The sequence below is a fragment of the Scyliorhinus torazame genome, chromosome 16, assembly GCF_047496885.1.
Source record: "Scyliorhinus torazame isolate Kashiwa2021f chromosome 16, sScyTor2.1, whole genome shotgun sequence".
Lineage (NCBI taxonomy): Eukaryota > Metazoa > Chordata > Chondrichthyes > Carcharhiniformes > Scyliorhinidae > Scyliorhinus > Scyliorhinus torazame.
In genome coordinates, this window is record NC_092722.1 from 92,095,694 (window position 1) to 92,120,047 (window position 24,354).

The window sequence follows — 24,354 nt, forward strand, 5'->3', positions numbered from 1 at the left end:
ATTTGCCAGCACTTGGCCCATAGTCTTGAATGATATGTCGCGCCAAGTGCTCACTAGGTACTTTTTAAAAGGATGAGGAAACCCACCACCTCTTCCACCCTCTCAAGCAGTGCATTCCAGACCATCACCATGCTCTAGGTAGAGGTTTTTCCTCAAATCCCCCCTAAACCTCCTCCCCTCACCTTGAACTTGTGCCCTTGTAACCGATCCTTCAACTAAGGGGAACAGATGCTCCCTATGCACCCTGGCAATGCCCCTCATAATCTTGTACACCTCTATCAGATCACCCCTCAAGTCTTCTCTGCTCCAATAAGGCCTATCCAACCTCTCTTCGTAACTTAAATGTTCCATCCCAGGCAACACGCTGGTGAATCGCCTCTGCACCCATTCCAGTGCAATCACATCCTTCCTATAATCTGCTGACCAGAATTGCACACTACTCCAGCTGTGGCCTCACCAAAGTTCTATACAACTCCAACATGACCTCCCTGCTTCTGTAATCTCTGCCTCGATTGATATGCCTTTTTCACCACCTTATTAACCTGCCCTTTGCCCTTCAGAGATCTATGGATAAACACGTCAAGGTCCCTTCGTTCCTCAGAACTTCCCAGTGTCAGGCCATTCTTTGAATACTTCCTGGTGTTGCTCATTTTTGGTTGGTTCGTAATTTGGCTCTATTTAATCACATTTGCTCAAGAGTCGCCAGGTATCTTTCGACACCGCCACAAGGTTCAGAACCGAATACTGATCAATGACTCGATACACCAGTTAGTAAGTTCAAAAGCAATGCTCATTTATTTACACACAGTCAAATCTACTCATGCATAAACTCTACAAACTAAACTACCACTATTACTAAAGCCTATACTTAGCTTTGGGCGCCCACTCAGTCAGAGGAACAATGGCCGTTGCTCGGTTCTGAGGCTGCTGGGTTGAGCTGTTTACAGGGTAGCAACTAGGAGCGTCTATCTCGTAGCGTGCGTTGACTTGGAACTTACTTGGTCTGCTGTAGCTGCTAGGCTGGTCTCTCTCTTCGCTGAGAGCCAAAGCCAAAAGAGGGCGTTCTCCCTTGGGGGATACCTTTTATACCCAAAAGGGCTTTGCGCTCTTTTAGGCGGGCCTTGAACTTGGCCTCAACTAATTGGGTCTTTCCCAATCATCGGTATCGATTTCCCTCCAATAGAGGGGTGGTTCCCTGATCGCTGGGCGTGTCCTGGTGACTGTCGGTCAGCTTTGTCTTAACTTCTTCTGGCGCCGGCCGGGGAGTCTGTCCTAACACTGTGCATCTAAATGTTTCCCCTTTTGTCCCTGGAGATGGCTCATTAGTATGTAAATCGTTTGGTAGTTTCTGTCCTGTCTGAGCATTTAAGGTTCTAATCAACAGACAGAGCCTGCACCTGCTTGTTTCTTAGCATTGTCCAATTTTCCCTGCAGTCTTTGCAAATGTCCATTTTGTAATTGGGACGTGGCCATCCCAGATGGCTACACTGGTCACATCACTCCTTCCAAAGTATATCACCTTCCACCTTTCAGGGTTAAATTCCATCCACCACTCTGCCTATCTGACCATCCCGCCGATATCTTCCTGTAATCCAAGGCACTTAACCTCACTGTTAACCACCTAAAGGGGGTTCGCTCTGAGTTGATTAGATACATTGGGTTTCAGCTCAGTAAAATAATGCAATTAATGGGAGACGGTAGATTTCCAGATATTTTGCAGAGAAGCAATTTAGTTTTAGTCAAACTATAATGACAGTTTCTGAAGACTTCAGCTCGAGATTCTACATTGTTCTGACAGGGTTGATCTTCTTCAAAGCAGTGTCAAAAGATCTCTTTCTCAGAGTAGAGCATCAACATCTCTGTATAGCAGGTATTCCTGAGTGCTAACTGTATATGAAAGTGGATTGAGAGCAGAGATGGTTTTGTTGTTTGAGTGGGAGCTAAGATTTTTTAAAAATAAATTTAGAGTACCCAATTCATTTTTTCCAATTAAGGGGCAATTTTGTGGGGCCAATCCACCTAGCCTGCACATCTTTGGGTTGTGGGGGTAAAACCCACACAAACACGGGGAGAAGGTGCAAACTCCGCACGGACAGTGACCCAGAGCCAGGATCGAACCTGGGACCTTGGCACTGTGAGGCAGCAGTGCTAACCGGTGCACCACTGTGTTGCCGTGGTGGGAGCAAAGATATCAGTTAAAGTTCACTGTATTGATTAGCATTGTTTCAGGACTAATTGTAAGCTATTTTCTGGTGTGATGCTGAAGGTATTTTAATATTGTATTAGTAATAAAGTTTGTTATAAAACCATATTGCTATGTTTTGTGAAATCACTCCTGGAGCGAGGTATCCTCTCCTCAGTCTTACAGAAGTAAAATAAAATATTGGAGTTTCTGTCCAGTGTCCTAGTCACGGTTAGGGTCTGCTCTGGAATTGTAATAACAGCCCCTGGCGCACACCCCACACACACATCATACAAAATTCACCAACGCTGGAGTCAAATTTTGCCCCACTCCCAGCCCTGAAGCTTTTTCAGATTAAGAGGCAAATTACCATCTTGGAGGCTGCACTCGCTCAGTCTCTCAAATTTCCGATAAAGGGTAGGGATCCCATACTGATTGACTTGATGTGCTTCTTTCCTTCACAGGGGTGCTCTCAGGGCATGACAATCGTGTGAGCTGCCTGGGAGTGCCGGAGAATGGGATGGCGGTGGCCACCGGCTCCTGGGACAGCTTCCTGAAGATCTGGAACTAGCAGCGAAGGAATTGAGAGACTTGGATTAGGCATCTTCTCTGTAATGTTCCCCACGGCACGTGCCGCCAGGTGTTTGCAACTGTAATAAGGCACCATATCAATTGTAGATGTAATAAACGGCTCCAACCCACTGTGGCTCCAGTCCTGGGTTTGTTCACGGCGGGAAAGTGGCTGAGGTTTGGGATCTGCTCAAACCACTCACTCAGCCACTCTCTTATTTTGATTCAGCCCACACTACAAGCCCACAACACCCCAACACATGCACACTTCTCCCCCCTCCCCGACACATACCCCTATCCAGCCGCACAGCATCAGCTGCTCACAACACATTCAATTTACTGATACCCTGGCAAACTGTTTATAGCCACGTGTGGCCAGCCTTTGCTTAGACACAATACACTGAGCTCACTCCCACCTCAACCATTACAAGCGACTACAGCACAAACACGAGGATCCCAGGGACCAGGTCTGTCGTTACACATCAACTTTATTAACAAATTCAATAGCACATCACAGAACCACCAATAAAATTTGAAAGTGGCTCAGATCATCAGAGAGAGAGAGAGAGAGAGAGAGAGAGAGAGCAAGAGAGATAGAGAGAGACAGACAGACATACACACACGAGACATCAACAAGGCAGTGTTTGCATTCCCCATGTTCGATCTTTGCCCACACCTATTCGATCGTACATACAACAAGCAGTCGATGAGAGGGATCAATATGAGCAAGGAGGAGGCAGAGGTTACAAAGCTGCTGGGCAAACGATGGGCAGGGGTAGCAGCCATTCCTGGGCACTGGCTGGTTAGGGGCACCAGGGTGTAAAGTGAGAGGCGCAAGGAAAAGGGCTCAAGCTCTCGACAGATGGGAGCATAGCCAGGATCCTCATTGTCCCAGAGGTGAGGACGACAGAGCAGGGCGGAGGTATCGAACTGCACAGAGTTCATCTTAGTGTCATGCTGCCTTCGGAGATGGATTGATTGGAAATGGGATGGCGATATAGAGTCTGGGGTTCGGTCCCTGTGGGAAAGGTACTGAGATTTGGTTGGTGGGGGAGGCTGCTGGCGAAAGTTTAATCATGACTCCAGGCCATGAAGACACAGGCACACATGGTCAGGGGGGACACACCATCACGTCGCCAGTCAGGATGTGGTAACTGCTGTTTTCCTTGTCTTGGTAGAATGGACGGTTCCGGACAACTTTCAGCATCCTCCTTGGCTCGGGATCTCCCAACTTCTCCGACAGAGTTTTGTTGACCTGTCAAGGGTGGGAATCAGCACAGAATCATTGAACAGGCAAGGCAGTACATTAAACACAGCAATGCGGGAACATGATTTTATAGCAGAGCACTTAGAAAACAGTGCCAGGATCGGACAGAGTGAGCATGGATTTGTGAAGGATAAATCATGCTTGACAAATCGATTGGAATTCTTTGAGGATGTAACTAGTGGAGTTGATGAGGGGAAGCCAGTTGATGTGATATATTTGGATCGGAAGGTTTTGACCCGCATAAGAGATTAGCGTCTAAAATTAAAGCCATGGGATTGGGGGTAGTATATTCAGATGGATAGAAAATAAGTTGGCAGACAGAAAGCAAAGAGTAGGAATTAATGGGTCTTTTTCAAATTGGCAGGCAGTGACTAGTGGGGACCGGTGCTAGATCCCAGCTATTCAGAATATTAAATGATTTAGATGAGGGAACAAATGTCATCTCTCTAAATTTGCAGATGACACCAAATTGGGTGGGAAGAGGAGTTGTGAGGAGGATGCCGAGATCCTTAAGTGCGATTTGGACAAATTGAGTGAGTGGGCAAATGAATGGCAGATGCAGTATAATTTGGATAGATGTGAGGTTATCCACTTGGTGGCAAAACAAGAAGGGAGATTATCTGAATGGCCATGAATTAGGAGAGGGGAATGTGCAACGAGACCTGGGTGTCTTTGTACACCAGTCACTGAAGGTAGGCATGCAAGTACAGCAGGCGGTAAAGAAGGCAAATGGCATGCTGGCCTTCATTGCAAGAGGATTCAAGTACAGGAGCTGCTGCAATTGTTTTGCTGCAATTATACAGGGCCTTTGTGAGACCACACCTGGAATATTGTGTGCAGTTTTGGTCTCCTTATCTGAGGGAGGATGTTCTTGCATTAGAGAGAGTGCAGTGAAGGTTTACCAGACTGATTCCTGGGATGGCAGCACTGACGTACGAGAGATTGAATCGGTTTGGATTGTATTCGCTGGAGTTCAGAAGAATGAGGGGGCGGGGTGGATCACATAGAAACAGGATTCTTGGAAGTGCAGAGGAACAGAGGGATCTTGGGGTCCACGTACATAGATCCCTCAAAGTTGGCACCCAGGTTGATAGGGTTGTTAAGAAGGCGTACAGTGTGTTGGCTTTCATTTACAGGGGGATTGGGTTTAAGAGCCGCGAGGTTTTGCTGCAGCTTTATAAAACTCTAGTTAGACCACACTTGGAATATTATGGTCCAGTTCTGGTCGCCTCGTTATAGGAAGGATCTGGATGCTTTGGAGAGGATACAGAGGAGAATTACCAGGATGCTGTTTGGACTGGAGGGCATGTCTTATGAAGAAAGGTTGAGGGGGCAAAGAAGGAAGAGAGGTGACTTGACAGAGGTGTACAAGGTGATGAGAGGCATGGATAGAGTGGATAGCCAGAGACTTTTCCCCAGGGCGGAAATGGCTGTCACGGGGGGGGGGGACATAATTTTAAGGTGATCGGAGGAAGGTATAGGGGAGATGTTAGGGGTTGGTTCTTTACACAGTGGTGGGTGCATGGAATGCACTGCCAGCAGAGGTGGTGGAGTCAGAGTCATTAGGGACATTTAAGCAACTTTTGGACAGTCACATGGACAGCAGTAAATTGAAGGGGTGTAGGTTAGGTTGATCTTAGATTAGGATAAATGGTCGGCACAACATAGTGGGCTGAAGGGCCTGTACTGTGCTGTACTGTTCTATGACAGCTATAAAATTCCTTAAAAAAAACTATAAAAAGGACTAGACAGGATAGATGCAGGAAGGATGTTCCCAATGGTTGGCGTGTCCACAACCAGTCCAAGGATAGTAGCTGGACCATTTAGGACAGATGTGAGGAGAAATTTCTTCACCCAAAGAGTGGTGAGCTTGTGAAATTCATTATCACAGGAAGTAGTTGAGGCCAAAACATTGTATAGTTTCAAGAAGCAGTCAGATGTAACACTTATCAGGCTATTTAGTTGGATGATCAACCATGATCATGAGCAGGCTTGAAGGGCCAAATAGCCTCTTCCTGCTCCTATTTTCTATATTTCTATGGGACGAGGCCATCCAGCCCCTCGAGCCTCTCCTGTCACTCTGGGAAATCATGGCGGCTCAGTTCACAATGTCCATTGAGCCGCCTTTACCCAGTCACCCTTCATAACTTCTGTAAACAGGACGCCATCAATCCAGGAGCAAAAATGAACCGATTCTGCTTGTGGATGGCATTTCCAAACTGGGAGCAACCCCTGGTGTCCGTCAATGTTTCCCAACTTGACTCTTGTACAGTCTGGCTCTCAGTTTCAAACTCTGACCCTTCGCAACATCATTCTCGCGCCGCCCCCCCCCCCCCCACCACTCCCCCTCCAAATGATCCTCAAGTGCCCCATCAGCAGACACGCTTTCTCTCTCAATCCCATCAACACCTCTTCCTTTCCTTAAAAATTTCCTTAAAAAAGAGCCTGGCTGTATCCCGTCAGGAACGTGTTTGTTCCGTACCTGTCGGCGGGCCAGAATGGAGGTGGGAGAGTTATCGTCCCGCAGCAGCTGGAGAGGTGAGCGTCCAGTCCCCGATACCAGCAGTGCCTTGCTCGCTGGCTTCACCTGTTTCCGCTTCATGGCCTGGGGATCTGCAGAGGACAAGGGGTAGGTTGGAAAATCAGGATGTGTCAGCGGGTTGTATCTGTAATAGCATCAGTTAATACTACGGAGGATCACACTCCGCTTCCTCCACCCGGTTGCTCCGCTTCCTCCACCAGGTCGCCCTCCGCTGCCTCGCCCCTCCACTCCCTCACCACCATCCACTCCTTGCCCCCCACCCTCACCCACCCACCCACTCTCGTCATAACCTATGCTCCATTTACTCAGCCTCACATCCTCCATGCTCCCAGTTTCACCCCCGCCTCTCCACCCACCTCCCAATCCTTGCCACACCCTCCAACCTCTCCCCCAGTCTCGGCCATTCAATCACCTGCCAGCTACCGCAGTCAAAACCCCTTTCCTTGAGCAGTACTGGCTCCCTCCCCTCCCCACTCAACGGCTCGCCCAAGTGACAGCTCACTGACCTTCCTCAGCGAGTAGGTTGTGGGGCCGAGCCGGTGCAGGCTGGGGAGCTCCTTCAACACCAGCTACCAGTTCCTTCAGTTCGGGCAGCGGCGCCTCCTTGTCCAGCTCGGGCACAGAGAGCCACCCACCGCCTCTCACTACCTCCTCTTCACAGTCCAACAGCTCATCCACGGGGTCCTCCGAGGATATGGCCTCCTCCTCCTCCTCGCTGCTCTCCGAAAGTGCGCTCACTGGGACCACTGGTTCTGGCTCCTCACTGATAAAAACACCACTCAGCTGCCTCACCAGCTTGTTCAACTTGTCTGAAAGACAAAAAAGATAATGCAGTTAAGGAAAATCCCAAGGCTTTTTACACGTACATAAAAAGCAAGAGGGTAGCCAGGGAAAGGGTTGGCCCGCTGAAGGACAGGGGATGGAATCTATGTGTGGAGCCAGAGGAAATGGGCGAGGTACTAAATGAATACTTTGTATCAGTATTCAGCAAAGAGAAGGGATTGGTGAATGTTGAGTCTGGCGAAGGGTATGTAGATAGCCTGGGTCACATTGAGATCCAAAAAGACGAGGTGTTGGGCGCCTTGAAAAATATTACGGTGGATAAGTCCCCAGGCCTGATGGGATCTACCCCAGAATACTGAAGGAGGCAAGAGAGGAAATTGCTGAGGTCTTGACAGAAATTTTTGGATCCTCACCGTCTTCAGGTGATGTCCCGGAGGACTGGAGAATAGCCAATGTTGTTCCTTTGTTTAAGAAGGGTAGCAAGGATAATCCAGGGGACTACAGGCCAGTGAGCCTTACGTCAGTGGTAGGAAAATTACTGGAGAGAATTCTTCGAGACAGGATCTACTCCCATTTGGAAGCAAGTGGTCGTATTAGCGAGAGGCAGCATAGTTTTGTGAAGAGGAGGTCGTGTCTCACTAACTTGATAGAGTTTTTTGAGGTCACAAAGATGATTGATGCGGGTAGGGCAGTGGATGTTGTCTGTATGGATTTCAGTATGGCCTTTGACAAGGTCCCTCATGGCAGACTGGCACAAAAGGTGAAGTCACACGGGATCAGAGGTGAGCTGGCAAGATGGATACAGAACTGGCTAGGTCATAGAAGGCAGAGTGTAGCAATGCTTTTCTGATTGGAGGGCTGTGACTAGTGGTGTTCCGCAGGGGTCCAGCAGAGGGCAGTAGAGCGGAGATGCTGATTGGCCGTTGCAGGGGAAATTTGCATACGTCCATGTGCTCACCCTAACTTGGAGGTGGTTTGTGGAGGAGCTCTTGTCAAGTGACACTCAGGTGTTATTGTGCGGGGCACAGAGATTGCTGAGTGAGTGCTTGCTGAGAAGGGGAGTGAATAACAGGCAAGCTCTTTCTTTCTTTTTTTTTTCCATCTAGAGGGGATGGCAGGGAAGGTAGTGCAATGTTCCTCCTGCAGAATGTTTGAGGTGAGGGACGCCGTCAGTGTCCCTGCTGATTTCATCTGTGGGAAGTGCACCCATCTGCAGCTCCTCAGAAACCGCGTTAGGGAGCTTGAGTTGGATGAACTTCGGATCATTCGGGAGGCAGAGTTGGTCATAGATAGAAGCTTCAGGGATGTAGTTACTCCGAAGAATAAAGATAGATGGGTGACGGTGAGAGGGGCTGGGAGGAAGCAGTCAGTGCAGGGGTCCCCTGTGGTTGTTCCCCTTAGTAACAAGTATACCGTTTTGGATACGGTTGGGGGGGGGACGAATTACCAGGATTAAGCCATGGGGTACAGGTCTCTGGCACAGAGTCTGTCCCTGTTGCTCAGAAGGTAAAGGGGGGGGGAGAGGATTAGAGCATTAGTCATTGGAGACTCCATAGTTAGGGGGATAGATAGGAGATTCTGTGGGAACGAGAGACTCACGGTTGGTGTATTGCCTCCCAGGTGCCAGGGTGCGTGATGTTTCGGATCGTGTTTTCGGGATCCTTAAGGGGGAGGGGGAGCAGCCCCAAGTCATGGTCCACATAGGTACCAACGACATAGGTAGGAAAAGGGATGGGGATGTAAGGCAGGAATTCAGGGAGCTAGGGTGGAAACTTAGATCTAGGACAAAGAGTTATTATCTCGGGGTTGTTACCCGTGCCACGTGATAGCGAGACGAGGAATAGGGAGAGGGAGGAGTTGAACACGTGGCTACAGGGATGGTGCAAGAGGGAGGGTTTCAGATTTCAGATTTCTGGATAATTGGGGCTCATTCTGGGGTTGGTGGGACCTCTACAAACGGGATGGTCTGCACCTGGACGAGAGAGGTACCAATATTCTGGAGGGGGGGGGGGGGGGGGGGGAATTTGCTAATGCTCTTCGGGAGGGTTTAAACTAGTTCAGCAGGGGCTTGGGAACCTGAATTGTAGCTCCAGTATACAGGAGGTTGAGAGTAGTGAGGTCATGAGTAGGGTTTCAAAGTTGCAGGAGTGTACCGGCAGGCAGGAAGGTGGTTTAAAGTGTGTCTTCTTCAATGCCAGGAGCATCCGGAATAAGGTGGGTGAACTTGCAGCATGGGTTGGTACCTGGGACTTTGATGTTGTGGCCATTTCAGAGACATGGATAGAGCAGGGACAGGAATGGTTGTTGCAGGTGCCAGGATTTAGATATTTCAGTAAGCTCAGGGAAGGTGGTAAAAGAGGGGGAGGGGCGGCATTGTTAGTCAAGGACAATATTACGGTGGCAGAAAGGACGTTTGATGAGGACTCGTGTACTGAGGTAGTATGGGCTGAGGTTAGAAACAGGAAAGGAGAGGTCACCCTGTTAGGGGTTTTCTAAAGGCCTCCGAAAAGTTCCAGAGATGTAGAGGAGAGGATTGCAAAGATGATTCTGGATAGGAGCGAAAGCAACAGGGTAGTTGTTATGGGGGACTTTAACTTTCCAAATATTGACTGGAAACGCTATAGTTCGAGTACATTAGATGGGTCCGTTTTTGTCCAATGTGTGCAGGAGGGTTTCTGACAGTACGTAGATAGGCCAACGAGAGGGGAGGCCATATTGGATTTGGTACTGGGTAATGAACCAGGACAGGTGTTAGATTTGGAGGTAGGTGAGCACTTTGGGGATAGTGACCACAATTCGATTACGTTTACTTTAGTGATGGAAAGGGATAGGTATATACCGCAGGGCAAGAGTTATATCTGGGGGAAAGGCAATTATGATGCGATGAGGCAAGACTTAGGATACATCGGATGGAGAGGAAAACTGCAGGGGATAGGCACAATAGTAATGTGGAGCTTGTTCAAGGAACAGCTACTGCGTGTCCTTGATAAGTATGTACCTGTCAGGCAGGCAGGAAGTGGTCGAGTGAGGGAACCGTGGTTTACTAAAGCAGTCAAAACACTTGTCAAGAGGAAGAAGGAAACTTATGTAAAAATGAGACATGAAGGTTCAGTTAGGGCGCTCGAGAGTTACAAGTTAGTTAGGAAGGACCTAAAGAGAGAGCTAAGAAGAGTCAGGAGGGGATATGAGAAGTCTTTGGCAGATAGGATCAAGGATAACCCTAAAGCTTTCTACAGATATGTCAGGAATAAAAGAATGACTAGGGTAAGAGTAGGGCCAGTCAACGACAGTAGTGGGAAGTTGTGCTTGGAGTCCGAGGAGATAGGAGAGGTGCTAAATGAATATTTTGGTCAGTATTCACACAGGAAAAAGACAATGTTGTCGAGGAGAACACTGAGATTCAGGGTACTAGACTAGAAGGGCTTGAGGTTCATAAGGAGGAGGTGTTAGCAATTCTGGAAAGTGTGAAAATAGATAAGTCACCTGGGCCGGATGGGATTTATCCTAGGATTCTCTGGGAAGCTAGGGAGGAGATTGCTGAGCCTTTGGCCTTGATCTTTAAGTCATCGTTGTCTACAGGAATTGTGCCAGAAGACTGGAAGATAGCAAATGTTGTCCCCTTGTTCAAGAAGGGGAGTAGAGACAACCCCGGTAACTATAGACTTCTGTTACTTCTGTTGTGGGAAAAAGCTTGGAAAGGTTTATCAGAGATAGGATGTATAATCATCTGGAAAGGAATAATTTGATTAGAGATAGTCAACACGGTTTTGTGAAGGGTAGGTCGTGCCTCACAAACCTTATTGAGTTCTTTGAGAAGGTGACCAAACAGGTGGATGAGGGTAAAGCAGTTGATGTGGTGTATATGGATTTCAGTAAAGCGTTTGATAAGGTTCCCCATGGTAGGCTACTGCAGAAAATACGGAGGCATGGGATTCAGGGTGATTTAGCAGTTTGGATCATAAATTGGCTAGCTGGAAGAAGACAAAGGGATGGTTTATGGGAAATGTTCAGACTGGAGTCCAGTTATTAGTGGTGTACCACAAGGATCTGTTTTGGGGTCACTGCTGTTTGTCATTTTTATAAATGACCTGGAGGAGGGCGTAGAAGGATGGGTGAGTAAATTTGCAGATGACACTAAAGTCGGTGGACTTGTAACATCCTTCCGCACTGTCCACAAGTTACAGAGGGACATAGATAAGCTGCAGCGCTGGGCTGAGAGGTGGCAAATGGAGTTTAATGCAGAAAAGTGTGAGGTGATTCATTTTGGAAGGGATAACAGGAAGACTGAGTACTGGGCTAATGGTAAGATTCTTGGCGTAAGCAGAGAGATCTCGGTGTCCATGTACATAGATCCCTGAAAGTTGCCACCCAGGTTGAGAGGGTTGTTAAGGCGGCGTACGGTGTGTTAGCTTTTATTGGTAGAGGGATTGAGTTTAGGAGCCATGAGGTCATGTTGCAGCTATACAACACTCTGGTGCGGCCGCATTTGGAGTATTGCGTGCAATTCTGGTCGCCGCATTATAGGAAGGATGTGGAAGCATTGGAAAGGGTGCAGAGGAGATTTACCAGAATGTTGCCTGGTATGGAGGGAAGATCTTATGAGAAAAGGCTGAGGGACTTGAGGCTGTTTTCGTTAGAGAGAAGGTTAAGAGGTGACTTAATTGAGGCATAGTGGACAGTGAGAGCCTTTTTCCTCGGATGGTGATGTCTAGCACGAGGGGACATAGCTTTAAATTGAGGGGAGATAGATATAAGATAGATGTCAGAGGTAGGTTCTTTACTCAGATAGTAAGGGCGTGGAATGCCCTGCCTGCAACAGTAGTGGACTTGCCAACACTAAGGGCATTCAAATGGTCATTGGATAGACATATGGACAATAAGGGAATAGTGTAGATGGGCTTTAGAGTGGTATCACAGGTCGGCGCAACATCGAGGGCCGAAGGGCCTGTACTGCGCTGTAATGTTCTATGTTCTATGATCAGTGCTGGGACCTTTGCTGTTCGTAGTATATATAAATGATTTGAAGGAAAATGTAACTGGTCTGATTAGTAAGCTTGCGGACGACAAAGGTTGGTGGAATTGCAGATAGCGATGAGGACGGTCAGAGAATACAGCAGGATTTAGATTGTTTGGAGACTTGGGCAGCGAGATGGCAGATGGAGTTTAATTCGGACAAATGTGAGGTGATGCATTTTGGAAGGTCTAATACAGGTAGGGAATAAACAGTGAATGGTAGAACCCTCAAGAGTATTGAGAGTCAAGAGAGATCTAGGTGTATAGGTCCACAGGTGGAGAAGGTAGTCAAGAAGGCATACGGCATGCTTGCCTTCATTGGCCGGGGCACTGAGTATAAGAATTGGCAAGTCATGTTGCAGCTGTATAGAACCTTAGTTAAGCCACACTTGGAGTATAGTGTTCAATTCTGGTCGCCACACTACCAGAAGGATGTGGAGGCTTTAGAGAGGGTGCAGAAGAGATTTACCAGGATGTTGCCTGGTATGGAGGGCATTAGCTATGAGGAGAGGTTGAATAAACTTGCTTTCTTCTCACTGGAACGAAGAAGGATGAGGGGCGACCTAGAGGTCTACAAAATTATGAGGGGCATAGACAGAGTGGATAGTCAGAGACTTTTTCCCCATGTAGAGGGGTCAATTACTTGGGGGCATAGGTTAAGGTGCGAGGGACAAGGTTTAGAGTAGATGTGCGAGGCAAGTTTTTTTTTTTTTTTTTTTATACACAGAGAGTAGTGGGTGCCTGGAACTCGCTGCCAGAGGAGGTGGTGGAAGCAGGGACGATAGTGACGTTTAAGGGGCATCTTGTCAAATACATGAATAGGATGGGAATAGAGGGAGACGGACCCTGGAAGTGTAGAAGATTTTAGTTTAGACGGGCAGCATGGTTGGCGCAGGCTTGGAGGGCGGAAGGGCCTGTTCCTGTGCTGTACTTTTCTTTGTTCAGAGCTCAAGATGAGACAGAGAGCAGGAAACCATCAGGTTTTGTCCCGGGTCCAGAGTGACTGAGCTAACCTACACTTTTGAAGGATAAATCTACACTGAATGCACCCCCCCTAAATTACAGTCAAACGCCCTTTCCAGCTCCCCGCTCCTGATCCTTGTCCAGTGACCCCTTGGTTAGAGAGGGGGATGGGAGGCAGAATCAGTCCATTTTCCTGCTCCTGATTCAATGTTTTATACAATTCCAGTAAAACCTTCCTACTCTTCAGCTCCATGTCTCAGGTAATAAAGGCAAGTATACCATATGCCTTCATAAGTCTAGGAAAGAGGACCTGTTTAGAGATTATAAAGAGCTAGGATTCAAATTAAAAAAACAGGTCCTCAAGGGTCATAATCTCCGGATTACTGCCCGAGCCATGTGCAAATTGGCATAGGGAGGCAAGAATAAGGGAAGTTAACACGTGGCTGAAAGTGGTGTGGGAATGAGGGGTTCCTTTTCATGGGGCACTGGCATCAGTTTTGGGACAGGGGGGACCTATACCGTTGGGATGGTCTCCACCTGAACCGAGCTGGGACCAGTGTTCTGGCGAAAAGAGTAAATAGGGTGGTCAATAGGACTTTAAACTAAAGATTGGGGGGGGGGAAGGGAAAGTCAGGGAACCAAGAGGTGAAGTAATCAGTGGGAAGCGTAGCTGCTTAGGAATACAAAAAAGCACGAAAAGACAGAACTCAGGAGAGGTTACAATAGTCCCCATCCCACAAAATATGACACAGTGTATGGAAAGGCTCAGTAAACCAAGGTCCACCACACTAAGAAAACAAAAAGGGACGGTCAATAGAGAATTAAAGGTGCTATATTTAAATGCGCGCAGTGTATGGAACAAGGTAGATGAGCTTGTGGCCCAGATTGTGACTGGCAGGTATGATGTGGTAGGCATCACAGAGACATGGTTGCAGGGGGTTCAGGACTGGCATTTAAACATCCAGGGATTCACAACCTATCGAAAAGACAGGGAGGTGGGCAGAGTTGCCTTGTTAATTAGGAATGAAATTAAATCAATAGCACTAAACGACATGGGGTCGGATGATGTGGAGTCTGTGTGGGTAGAGTTGACGAACCACAGAGGCAAAATAACCATAATGGGAGTTATGTACAGGCCTCCTAACAGTGGTCAGGACCAGGGGCACAAGATGCACCACAAAATAGAAAGTGCATGTCAGAAAGGCAAGGTCACAGTGATCATGGGGGACTTTAATATGCAGGTGGACTGGGTAAATAATACTGCCAGTGGACCCAAGGAAAGGGAATTCATTGAATGTTTACAGGAGGGCGTTTTGGAACAGCTTGTGATGGAGCCCACGAGGGAACAGGCCATTCTGGAGTTGGTGTTACGTAATGAGCCAGACTTGATTAAAGATCTTAAAGTAAGGGAGCACTTAGGAGGCAGTGATCATAATATGGTCGAATTCAATTTCCAATTTGAAAGAAAGAAGGTAGAATCAGATGTAAAGGTGTTACAGTTAAATAAAGGTTTAACTACAGGGGCATGAGGGAGGAACTGATAAATCGACTGGGAGCAGACCCTAGTGGGAAAGACAGTAGAACAGCAATGGCAGGAGTTTCTGGGAGTAATTGAGGACACAGTACAGAGGTTCATCCCAAAGAAAAGAAAGGTTATCAGAGGGGGGATTAGGCAGCCATGGCTGACAAAGGAAGTTAGGGAATGCATCAAAGCAAAAGAGAAAGCCTATAATGTGGCAAAGAGTAGTGGGAAGTCAGAAGATTGGGAAGGCTACAAAAACAAACAGAGGATAACAAAGAGAGAGATAAGGAAAGAGAGGATCAAATTTGAAAGTAGGCTGGCCAGTAACATTAGGAATGATAGTAAAGGAGACTTCCGGGTGCGGCGATGACCAGCTGAGTCGCACGTTTCGGCAGCTCCCTGTGAAACGGACTTTTGGGCTCTTGATAGGAGCCCCAACGGCAATTTTAACGGCTGAAAACACCGTGCGGTAAACCAGAAGGGTGTTCCCCCTGGACACGGATGGAAAAAGGAGAGGAAAGTGGCCGGATTGCAGCGGATCCTTTGGAACAACGGCAAGGAAGGCAAGCAGAAACCAAGATGGCGTCGGAAGGTGGCAGTTTCATATGGGGCCCTGAACAACAAGAGTTTTTGAAACGCTGCGTGGAGGAGATAAAAAAGGAAATGAAGAAAGAGTTGTTGGCCCCGATATTACAGGCGATTGAAGGGCTGAAAGAGGAACAAAAGACACAGGAGCAGGAGCTTCGGGTCGTGAAGGCGAAAGCAGCAGAGAATGAAAACGACATACAGGGCCTGGTGGTGAAGTCGGAGATACAGGAGGCACACCAGAAACGATCTGTGGAGAGGTTGGAGGCACTGGAAAATAACGCAAGGAGGAACAACTTGAGGATTCTTGGCCTTCCTGAAGGTGTGGAGGGGGCGGACCTCGGGGCATATGTGAGCACGATGCTGCACTCGTTAATGGGAGTGGAGGCCCCGACGGGTCCGTTGGAGGTGGAGGGAGCATACCGAGTTATGGTGCGAGGACCGAGAGCAGGAGAAGCTCCCAGAGCCATAGTGGTGAGATTTCTCCGTTTTAAGGATAGAGAAATGGTCCTTAGATGGGCGAAGAAAACTCGGTGTAGTAAATGGGAGAACGCGGTGATCCGCGTCTATCAAGATTGGAGTGCGGAGGTGGCGAGAAGGAGGGCGAGCTTTAATCGGGCCAAAGCGGTACTTCACAAAAAAAAGATAAAGTTTGGAATGCTGCAACCGGCAAGACTGTGGGTCACATATCAAGGGAGGCACCACTACTTTGAGACGGCGGATGAAGCGTGGACTTTTATTGTAGAAGAAAAATTGGAATGATTGGACTACGAAAATGAACGTTTGGACAAAGTGGCGGGACGAGTGGGGGGGGGGCGAAGAGGGATTGTATGATTAATCCTGCGGTATGGTAACTTTTCTTTCTCCCACAGGTGGTGATGGGGGGAGGTGGGGAGGGAGAGGAGATGGGGCGTTGGCCATGGGAGGCGGGGCCGAGGGAGAGGCGCGGGCTTGGTTCCCGCGCTATGATAATTATGGCGGGAATAGAGAAGCAGGAAGGAGGGGGCGCCGCACGGGGCGAGCCGTGATCACGGGGGGAAGCCGAGGTCAGCCAGAGTTTGCTGACTTCTGGGAGCAACATGGGGGGAGTAATTACGCTAGCGGGGGGGGGGGGGGGGAATTACTGGGTTGCTGCTGCTGGGGAAAGGGGGGAGTGGGTGCGGGAAAGGATGGGCGGGGGGCACCGTCTGGGAGAAATACAGCCGCGTGGGAACTGGGCGAGAAGCTGGAAAAAGATGATGGCTAACCGGCAAGGGGGGGGGGGGGGGGGTGGGAAGCCCCCCAACTCGGCTGATCACGTGGAACGTGAGGGGGCTTAACGGGCCGATAAAGAGGGCACGAGTACTCGCACACCTTAAGAAACTTAAAGCAGATGTGGTCATGTTACAGGAAACGCACCTGAAACTGATAGATCAGGTTAGGTTGCGCAAAGGATGGGTAGGGCAGGTGTTCCATTCGGGGCTGGATGCGAAAAACAGGGGGGTGGCTATATTAGTGGGGAAGCGGGTAATGTTCGAGGCAAAGACTATAGTGGCGGATAACGGGGGCAGATATGTGATGGTGAGTGGCAAATTACAGGGAGAGATGGTGGTGTTGGTAAACGTGTATGCCCCGAATTGGGACGATGCCAATTTTATGAGGCGAATGCTAGGACGCATCCCAGACCTAGAGACCGGAAAGCTGATAATGGGGGGAGACTTTAACACGGTGTTGGAACCAAGGCTGGATAGATCGAAGTCCAGGACTGGTAGGAGGCCGGCAGCAGCCAAGGTGCTTAAGGATTTTATGGAGCAGATGGGAGGGGTGGACCCGTGGAGATTCAGTAGACCTAGGAGTAAGGAGTTCTCGTTTTTCTCCTATGTCCATAAAGTCTATTCACGCATAGACTTTTTTGTGTTGGGTAGGGCATTGATCCCGAGGGTGAGGGGAACGGAATATACGGCTATAGCCATTTCGGATCATGCCCCACACTGGGTAGACTTGGAGATAGGGGAGGAAACAAGAGGGCGTCCACCCTGGAGAATGGATATGGGACTAATGGCGGATGAGGGGGTGTGCTTAAGGGTGAGGGGATGCATTGAAAAGTACTTGGAACTCAATGACAATGGGGAGGTTCAGGTGGGAGTGGTCTGGGAGGCGTTGAAGGCGGTGGTTAGGGGGGAGCTGATATCAATAAGGACACATAAAGGGAAGCAGGAGAGTAAGGAACGGGAGCGGTTGTTGCAAGAACTTTTGAGGGTGGACAGACAGTATGCGGAAGCACCGGAGGAGGGACTGTATAGGGAAAGGCAAAGGCTGCATGTGGAATTTGACTTGCTGACCACAGGCACTGCAGAGGCACAATGGAGGAAGGCGCAGGGTGTACAGTATGAATATGGAGAGAAGGCGAGCAGATTGCTGGCACACCAATTGAGGAAAAGGGGAGCAGCGAGGGAAATAGGGGGGGTGAGAGACGAAGATGGAGAGACGGAGCGGGGAGCGGAGAGAGTGAATGAAGTGTTTAAGACATTTTATAAAAAATTGTATGAAGCTCAACCCCCGGATGGGATGGAGAGAATGATGGAGTTTTTGGATCGGCTGGAAATTCCCATGGTGGAAGAGCAGGAAAGGATGGGATTGGGAGCACAGATCACGGTAGAAGAAGTGGTGAAAGGAATTAGGAACATGCAGACGGGAAAGGCCCCGGGACCGGACGGATTCCCAGTTGAATTTTACAGAAAATATTTGGACTTGCTCGCCCCGCTACTGACGAGGACCTTCAACGAGGCAAAGGAAAGGGGACAACTGCCCCCGACTATGTCAGAAGCAACGATATCGCTTCTTTTAAAGAAGGAAAAGGATCCGCTACAATGCGGGTCCTACAGACCAATCTCCCTCCTCAATGTAGATGCCAAGGTCTTGGCCAAGGTAATGGCAATGAGAATAGAGGAATGTGTCCCGGGGGTGGTTCATGAGGACCAAACTGGGTTTGTGAAGGGGAGACAGCTGAACACGAACATACGGAGGTTGTTAGGGGTAATGATGATGGCCCCACCAGAGGGTGAAACGGAGATAGTAGTGGCGATGGATGCCGAGAAAGCATTTGATAGAGTGGAGTGGGATTATCTGTGGGAGGTGTTGAGGAGATTTGGGTTCGGAGAGGGGTATGTTAGATGGGTGCAGCTGTTGTATAGGGCCCCAGTGGCGAGTGTGGTCACGAATGGACGGGGATCGGCATATTTTCGGCTCCATAGAGGGACAAGGCAGGGATGTCCTCTGTCCCCATTACTGTTTGCACTGGCGATTGAGCCCCTGGCGATAGCGCTGAGAGGTTCCAAGGGATGGAGGGGAATACTTAGGGGAGGAGAAGAACACCGGGTATCTTTATATGCGGATGATCTGCTACTATATGTGGCGGATCCAGCGGAGGGGATGCCAGAAATAATGCGGATACTTGGGGAGTTTGGGGATTTTTCAGGGTATAAATTGAACATGGGAAAGAGTGAGCTGTTTGTGGTGCATCCAGGGGAGCAGAGTAGAGAAATAGAAGACCTACCGTTGAGGAAGGTAACAAGAGACTTTCGTTACCTGGGGATCCAGATAGCTAAGAATTGGGGCACATTGCACAGGCTAAATTTGACGCGGTTGGTGGAACAGATGGAGGAAGATTTCAAGAGATGGGATATGGTAGCATTGTCAATGGCAGGGAGGGTGCAGGCAGTTAAGATGGTGGTCCTCCCGAGATTCCTTTTTGTGTTTCAGTGTCCCCCGGTGGTGATCACGAAGGCTTTTTTCAAAAGGATAGAAAAGAGTATCATGGGTTTTGTTTGGGCCGGGAAGACTCCGAGAGTGAGGAAGGGATTCTTACAGCGTAGTAGGGATAGGGGGGGGGCTGGCACTACCGAGCCTAAGTGAGTATTATTGGGCCGCTAATATTTCAATGGTGAGTAAGTGGTTGGGAGAGGAGGAAGGAGCGGCGTGGAAGAGATTAGAGAGGGCGTCCTGTAGGGGGACCAGCCTGCAGGCTATGGTGACAGCCCCATTGCCGTTCTCACCAAGGAACTATACCACGAGTCCGGTGGTGGTAGCTACACTGAAGATTTGGGGACAGTGGAGACAACATAGGGGAAAGACCGGAGCACTGGGGGGGTCCCCGATAAGAAACAACCATAGGTTTGCCCCGGGGGGAATGGATGGGGGATATGGAATGTGGCAAAGAGCAGGTATAACGCAATTGAAAGATCTATTTGTGGATGGGAAGTTTGCGAGTCTGGGAGCGCTGACCGAGAAATATGGGTTGCCCCAAGGGAATGCATTCAGGTACATGCAATTGAGGGCTTTTGCGAGGCAGCAGGTGAGGGAATTCCCGCAGCTCCCGACACAAGAGGTGCAGGACAGAGTCATCTCAAAGAAATGGGTGGGGGACGGTAAGGTGTCGGATATATATAGGGAAATGAGAGACGAAGGGGAGACTATGATGGACGAACTAAAAGGGAAATGGGAAGAAGAGCTAGGGGAGGAGATTGAGGAGGGGATGTGGGCAGATGCCCTAAACAGGGTAAACTCGTCGTCCTCGTGCGCCAGGCTAAGCCTGATTCAGTTTAAGGTATTACACAGGGCACATATGACTGGAACACGGCTCAGTAAATTTTTTGGGGTGGAGGATAGGTGTGCGAGGTGCTCGAGAAGCCCAGCGAATCATACCCATATGTTTTGGTCATGCCCGGCACTACAGGGGTTTTGGATGGGGGTGACAAAGGTGCTTTCGAAAGTAGTAGGAGTCCAGGTCGAACCAAGCTGGGGGTTGGCTATATTTGGGGTTGCACAAGAGCCGGGAGTGCAGGAGGCGAAAGAGGCCGATGTTTTGGCCTTTGCGTCCCTAGTAGCCCGGCGCAGAATATTGCTAATGTGGAAAGAAGCCAAGCCCCCGGGGGTGGAGACCTGGATAAATGATATGGCGGGGTTCATAAAGTTAGAGCGGATTAAGTTCGTCCTAAGGGGGTCGGCTCAAGGGTTTACTAGGCGGTGGCAACCGTTCGTCGAATATCTTGCGGAAAGATAGATAGGGGAGAACAAAGAAGGCAGCAGCAGCGGCCCAGGACTTGGGGGGCGGGGGGGGGGGTGGAGGGATGGGGGGGGGGGGGGGGATGGGCTGAGACAAGGCAGTTGCCAATTAGGGCTAGTTTTTATTTTTTGTTATTTAATATTTATTTATTTGTTGTTGTTTTTGTTTAAATTTTAAAAAGGTCATTATTATCTGTATTGTTACAATGTTGTGTAAAGGATGCACAATGTACTGTGTTGGTTGACCAAAAATTTTCAATAAAATATTATTTAAAAAAAAAAGGAATGATAGTAAAAGTTTCTTTAAATACATTAAAAACAAACGGGAGGCAAAAGTTGACATTGGGCCTCTCCAAAATGGCGCTGGTAATTTTGTGATGGGAGACAAGGAAATAGCCGAGGAACTGAATAAGTACTTTGCGTCAGTCTTCACAGTAGAAGACATGAGTAATATCCCAACAATTCCGGAGAGTCAGGGGACAGAGTTGAATATGGTAGCCATTACAAAGGAGAAAGTGCTAGAGAAACTAAGAGGTCTAAAAATTGATAAATCTCCGGGCCCAGATGGGCTACATCCTAGAGTTCTAAAGGAGATAGCTGAAGAAATAGTGGAGGCGTTGGTGATGATGTTTCAACAGTCACTGGAGTCAGGGAAAGTACCAGAGGATTGGAAAATCGCTGTTGTAACCCCCCTGTTCAAGAAGGGAACAAGGAAAACGATGGAAAATTATAGGCCAATTAGCCTAACCTCGGTTGTTGGCAAGATTCTAGAATCCATTGTTAAGGATGAGATTTCTAAATTCTTGGAAGTGCAGGGTCGGATTAGGACAAGTCAGCATGGATTTAGCAAGGGGAGGTCGTGCCTGACAAACCTGTTAGAGTTCTTTGAAGAGATAACAAATAGGTTAGACCAAGGAGAGCCAATGGATGTTATCTATCTTGACTTCCAAAAGGCCTTTGATAAGGTGCCTCACGGGAGACTGCTGAGTAACATAAGGGCCCATGGTATTCGAGGCAAGGTACTAACATGGACTGATGATTGGCTGTCAGGCAGAAGGCAGAGAGTTGGGATAAAAGGTTCTTTTTCGGAATGGCAACCGGTGACGAGTGGTGTCCCGCAGGGTTCAGTGTTGGGGCCACAGCTGTTCTCTTTATATATTAACGATCTAGATGACGGGACTGAGGGCATTCTGGCTAAGTTTACCGATGATACGAAGATAGGTGGAGGGGCAGGTAGTATGGAGGAGGTGGGGAGGCTTCAGAACGATTTAGACAGTTTAGGAGAGTGGTCCAAGAAATGGCTGATGAAATTCAACGTGGGCAAGTGCGAGGTCTTGCACTTTGGAAAAAAGAATAGAGGCATGGACTATTTTCTAAACGGTGACAAAATTCATAATGCTGAAGTGCAAAGGGACTTGGGAGTCCTAGTCCAGGATTCTCGAAAGGTAAACTTGCAGGTTGAGTCCGTAATTAAGAAAGCAAATGCAATGTTGTCATTCATCTGAAGAGGCTTGGAATATAAAAGCAGGGATGTACTTCTGAAGCTTTATAAAGCATTAGTTAGGCCCCATTTAGAATACTGTGAGCAATTTTGGGCCCCACACCTCAGGAAGGACATACTGGCACTGGAGCGGGTCCAGCGGAGATTCACACGGATGATCCCAGGAATGGTAGGCCTAACATACGATGAACGTCTGAGGATCCTGGGATTATATTCATTGGAGTTTAGGAGGTTGAGGGGAGATCTAATAGAAACTTACAAGATAATGAATGGCTTAGATAGGGTGGATGTAGGGAAGTTGTTTCCATTAGCAGGGGAGACTAGGACCCGGGGGCACAGCCTTAGAATAAAAGGGAGTCACTTTAGAACAGAGATGAGGAGAAATTTCTTCAGCCAGAGAGTGGTGGGTCTGTGGAATTCATTGCCACAGAGGGCGATGGAGGCCGGGACGTTGAGTGACTTTAAGACAGAAGTTGATAAATTCTTGATTTCTCGAGGAATTAAGGGCTATGAAGAGAGAGCGGGTAAATGGAGTTGAAATCAGCCATGATTGAATGGTGGCGTGGACTCGATGGGCCGAATGGCCTTACTTCCACTCCTATGTCTTATGGTCTAACCACCTTATCTACCTGTCCTGCTGCCTTCAAGGATCTGTGGACATGCACCCCCATATCTCTCTGTACTTCCGCGTCCTTCCACTTATTGCGTGTTCCCTCGTCTTGTTTGTCCTCCCAAAATGCATTCCTGTTCCGTGATCCCTGGGTTAGGGAGGGGGTGAATCAACCAAGGTTCCTGCTGAGTAACCCCTGGGGGTTAGGGAGGGGGCGAGTCAGCCAAGGTTCCGGCTGAGTGAACCCTGGGCGAGGGAGAGTGAATAAACGTGCAGACTGGGCATTGCACCATTGCTGTGGGTGACCTGTGGAACCACCAAACGAGCCACTCGGTTTTATTAAAGTGCAGTGTAGACGTTAACTTAGAACAAAACCAGACAGGCAATGACAGCAAACCAGCCCTGTCAACCCCCACCCGGCATTGGAAATGACAGCAAACCCAGCCCGGTCAACCCCCACCCCGCACTGGAAATAACAGCAAACCCAGCCCTGTCAACCCCCACCCGGCATTGGAAATAAGAGCAAACCCAGCCCTGTCAACCCCCACCCGGCATTGGAAATGACAGCAAACCCAGCCCGGTCAACCCCCACCCCGCACTGGAAATAACAGCAAACCCAGCCCTGTCAACCCCCACCCGGCATTGGAAATAAGAGCAAACCCAGCCCTGTCAACCCCCACCCGGCATTGGAAATAAGAGCAAACCCAGCCCTGTCAACCCCCACCCGGCATTGGAAATGACAGCAAACCCAGCCGTGTCAACCCCCACCCCACACTGGAAATGACAGCAAACCCAGCCCTGTCAACCCCCACCCGGCATTGGAAATGACAGCAAACCCAGCCCTGTCAACCCCCACCCGGCATTGGAAATGACAGCAAACCCAGCCCCGTCAACCCCCACCCGGCATTGGAAATGACAGCAAACCCAGCCCCGTCAACCCCCACCCCACACTGGAAATGACAGCAAACCCAGCCCTGTCAACCCCCACCCGGCATTGGAAATGACAGCAAACCCAGCCCTGTCAACCCCCACCCCACACTGGAAATGACAGCAAACCCAGCCCTGTCAACCCCCACCCGGCATTGGAAATGACAGCAAACCCAGCCCTGTCAACCCCCACCCCACACTGGAAATGACAGCAAACCCAGCCCTGTCAACCCCCACCCGGCATTGGAAATGACAGCAAACCCAGCCCTGTCAACCCCCACCCCACACTGGAAATGACAGCAAACCCAGCCCTGTCAACCCCCACCCGGCATTGGAAATGACAGCAAACCCAGCCCTGTCAACCCCCACCCCACACTGGAAATGACAGCAAACCCAGCCCTGTCAACCCCCACCCGGCATTGGAAATGACAGCAAACCCAGCCCTGTCAACCCCCACCCGGCATTGGAAATGACAGCAAACCCAGCCCGGTCAACCCCCACCCGGCATTGGAAATGACAGCAAACCCAGCCCTGTCAACCCCCACCCCACACTGGAAATGACAGCAAACCCAGCCCTGTCAACCCCCACCCGGCATTGGAAATGACAGCAAACCCAGCCCTGTCAACCCCCACCCGGCATTGGAAATGACAACAAACCCAGCCCGGTCAACCCCCACCCGGCATTGGAGACGACAGCAAACCCAGCCCTGTCAACCCCCACCCGGCATTGGAAATGACAGCAAACCCAGCCCTGTCAAGCCCGCAAAGTCCTTCTGACTAACATCTGGGGGAAGCTTGTGCCAAAATCGGGAGAGATGTCCCAGAATATTTGAGCAACAGCCTGCG

At 49.2% G+C, this 24,354-nt stretch overlaps 2 protein-coding genes across 5 annotated transcripts in view; one reads left to right on the forward strand and one right to left on the reverse strand.

The window, feature by feature from the left end:
• The window catches only part of LOC140392946 (guanine nucleotide-binding protein G(I)/G(S)/G(T) subunit beta-3-like), a 142,626-nt gene extending 139,743 nt beyond the window's left edge, over positions 1-2,883 (forward strand). For both annotated transcript variants that reach the window (XM_072478742.1, XM_072478741.1), the window contains exon 10: positions 2,647-2,883. In XM_072478742.1, coding sequence (XP_072334843.1) covers positions 2,647-2,753 — 107 coding nt within the window. In that variant the 3' untranslated portion in view covers positions 2,754-2,883. The remainder of the gene's footprint in view (positions 1-2,646) is intronic.
• Positions 2,884-3,222: 339 nt separating this feature from the next.
• Positions 3,223-24,354, reverse strand: part of cdca3 (cell division cycle associated 3) — a 40,798-nt gene continuing 19,666 nt past the window's right edge. For all 3 annotated transcript variants that reach the window (XM_072478745.1, XM_072478744.1, XM_072478743.1), the window contains exons 4-6: positions 7,068-7,370; positions 6,502-6,632; positions 3,223-4,007 (exon numbers count right to left, since the gene is read on the reverse strand). In XM_072478745.1, coding sequence (XP_072334846.1) covers positions 3,864-4,007; positions 6,502-6,632; positions 7,068-7,370 — 578 coding nt within the window. In that variant the 3' untranslated portion in view covers positions 3,223-3,863. The remainder of the gene's footprint in view (positions 4,008-6,501; positions 6,633-7,067; positions 7,371-24,354) is intronic.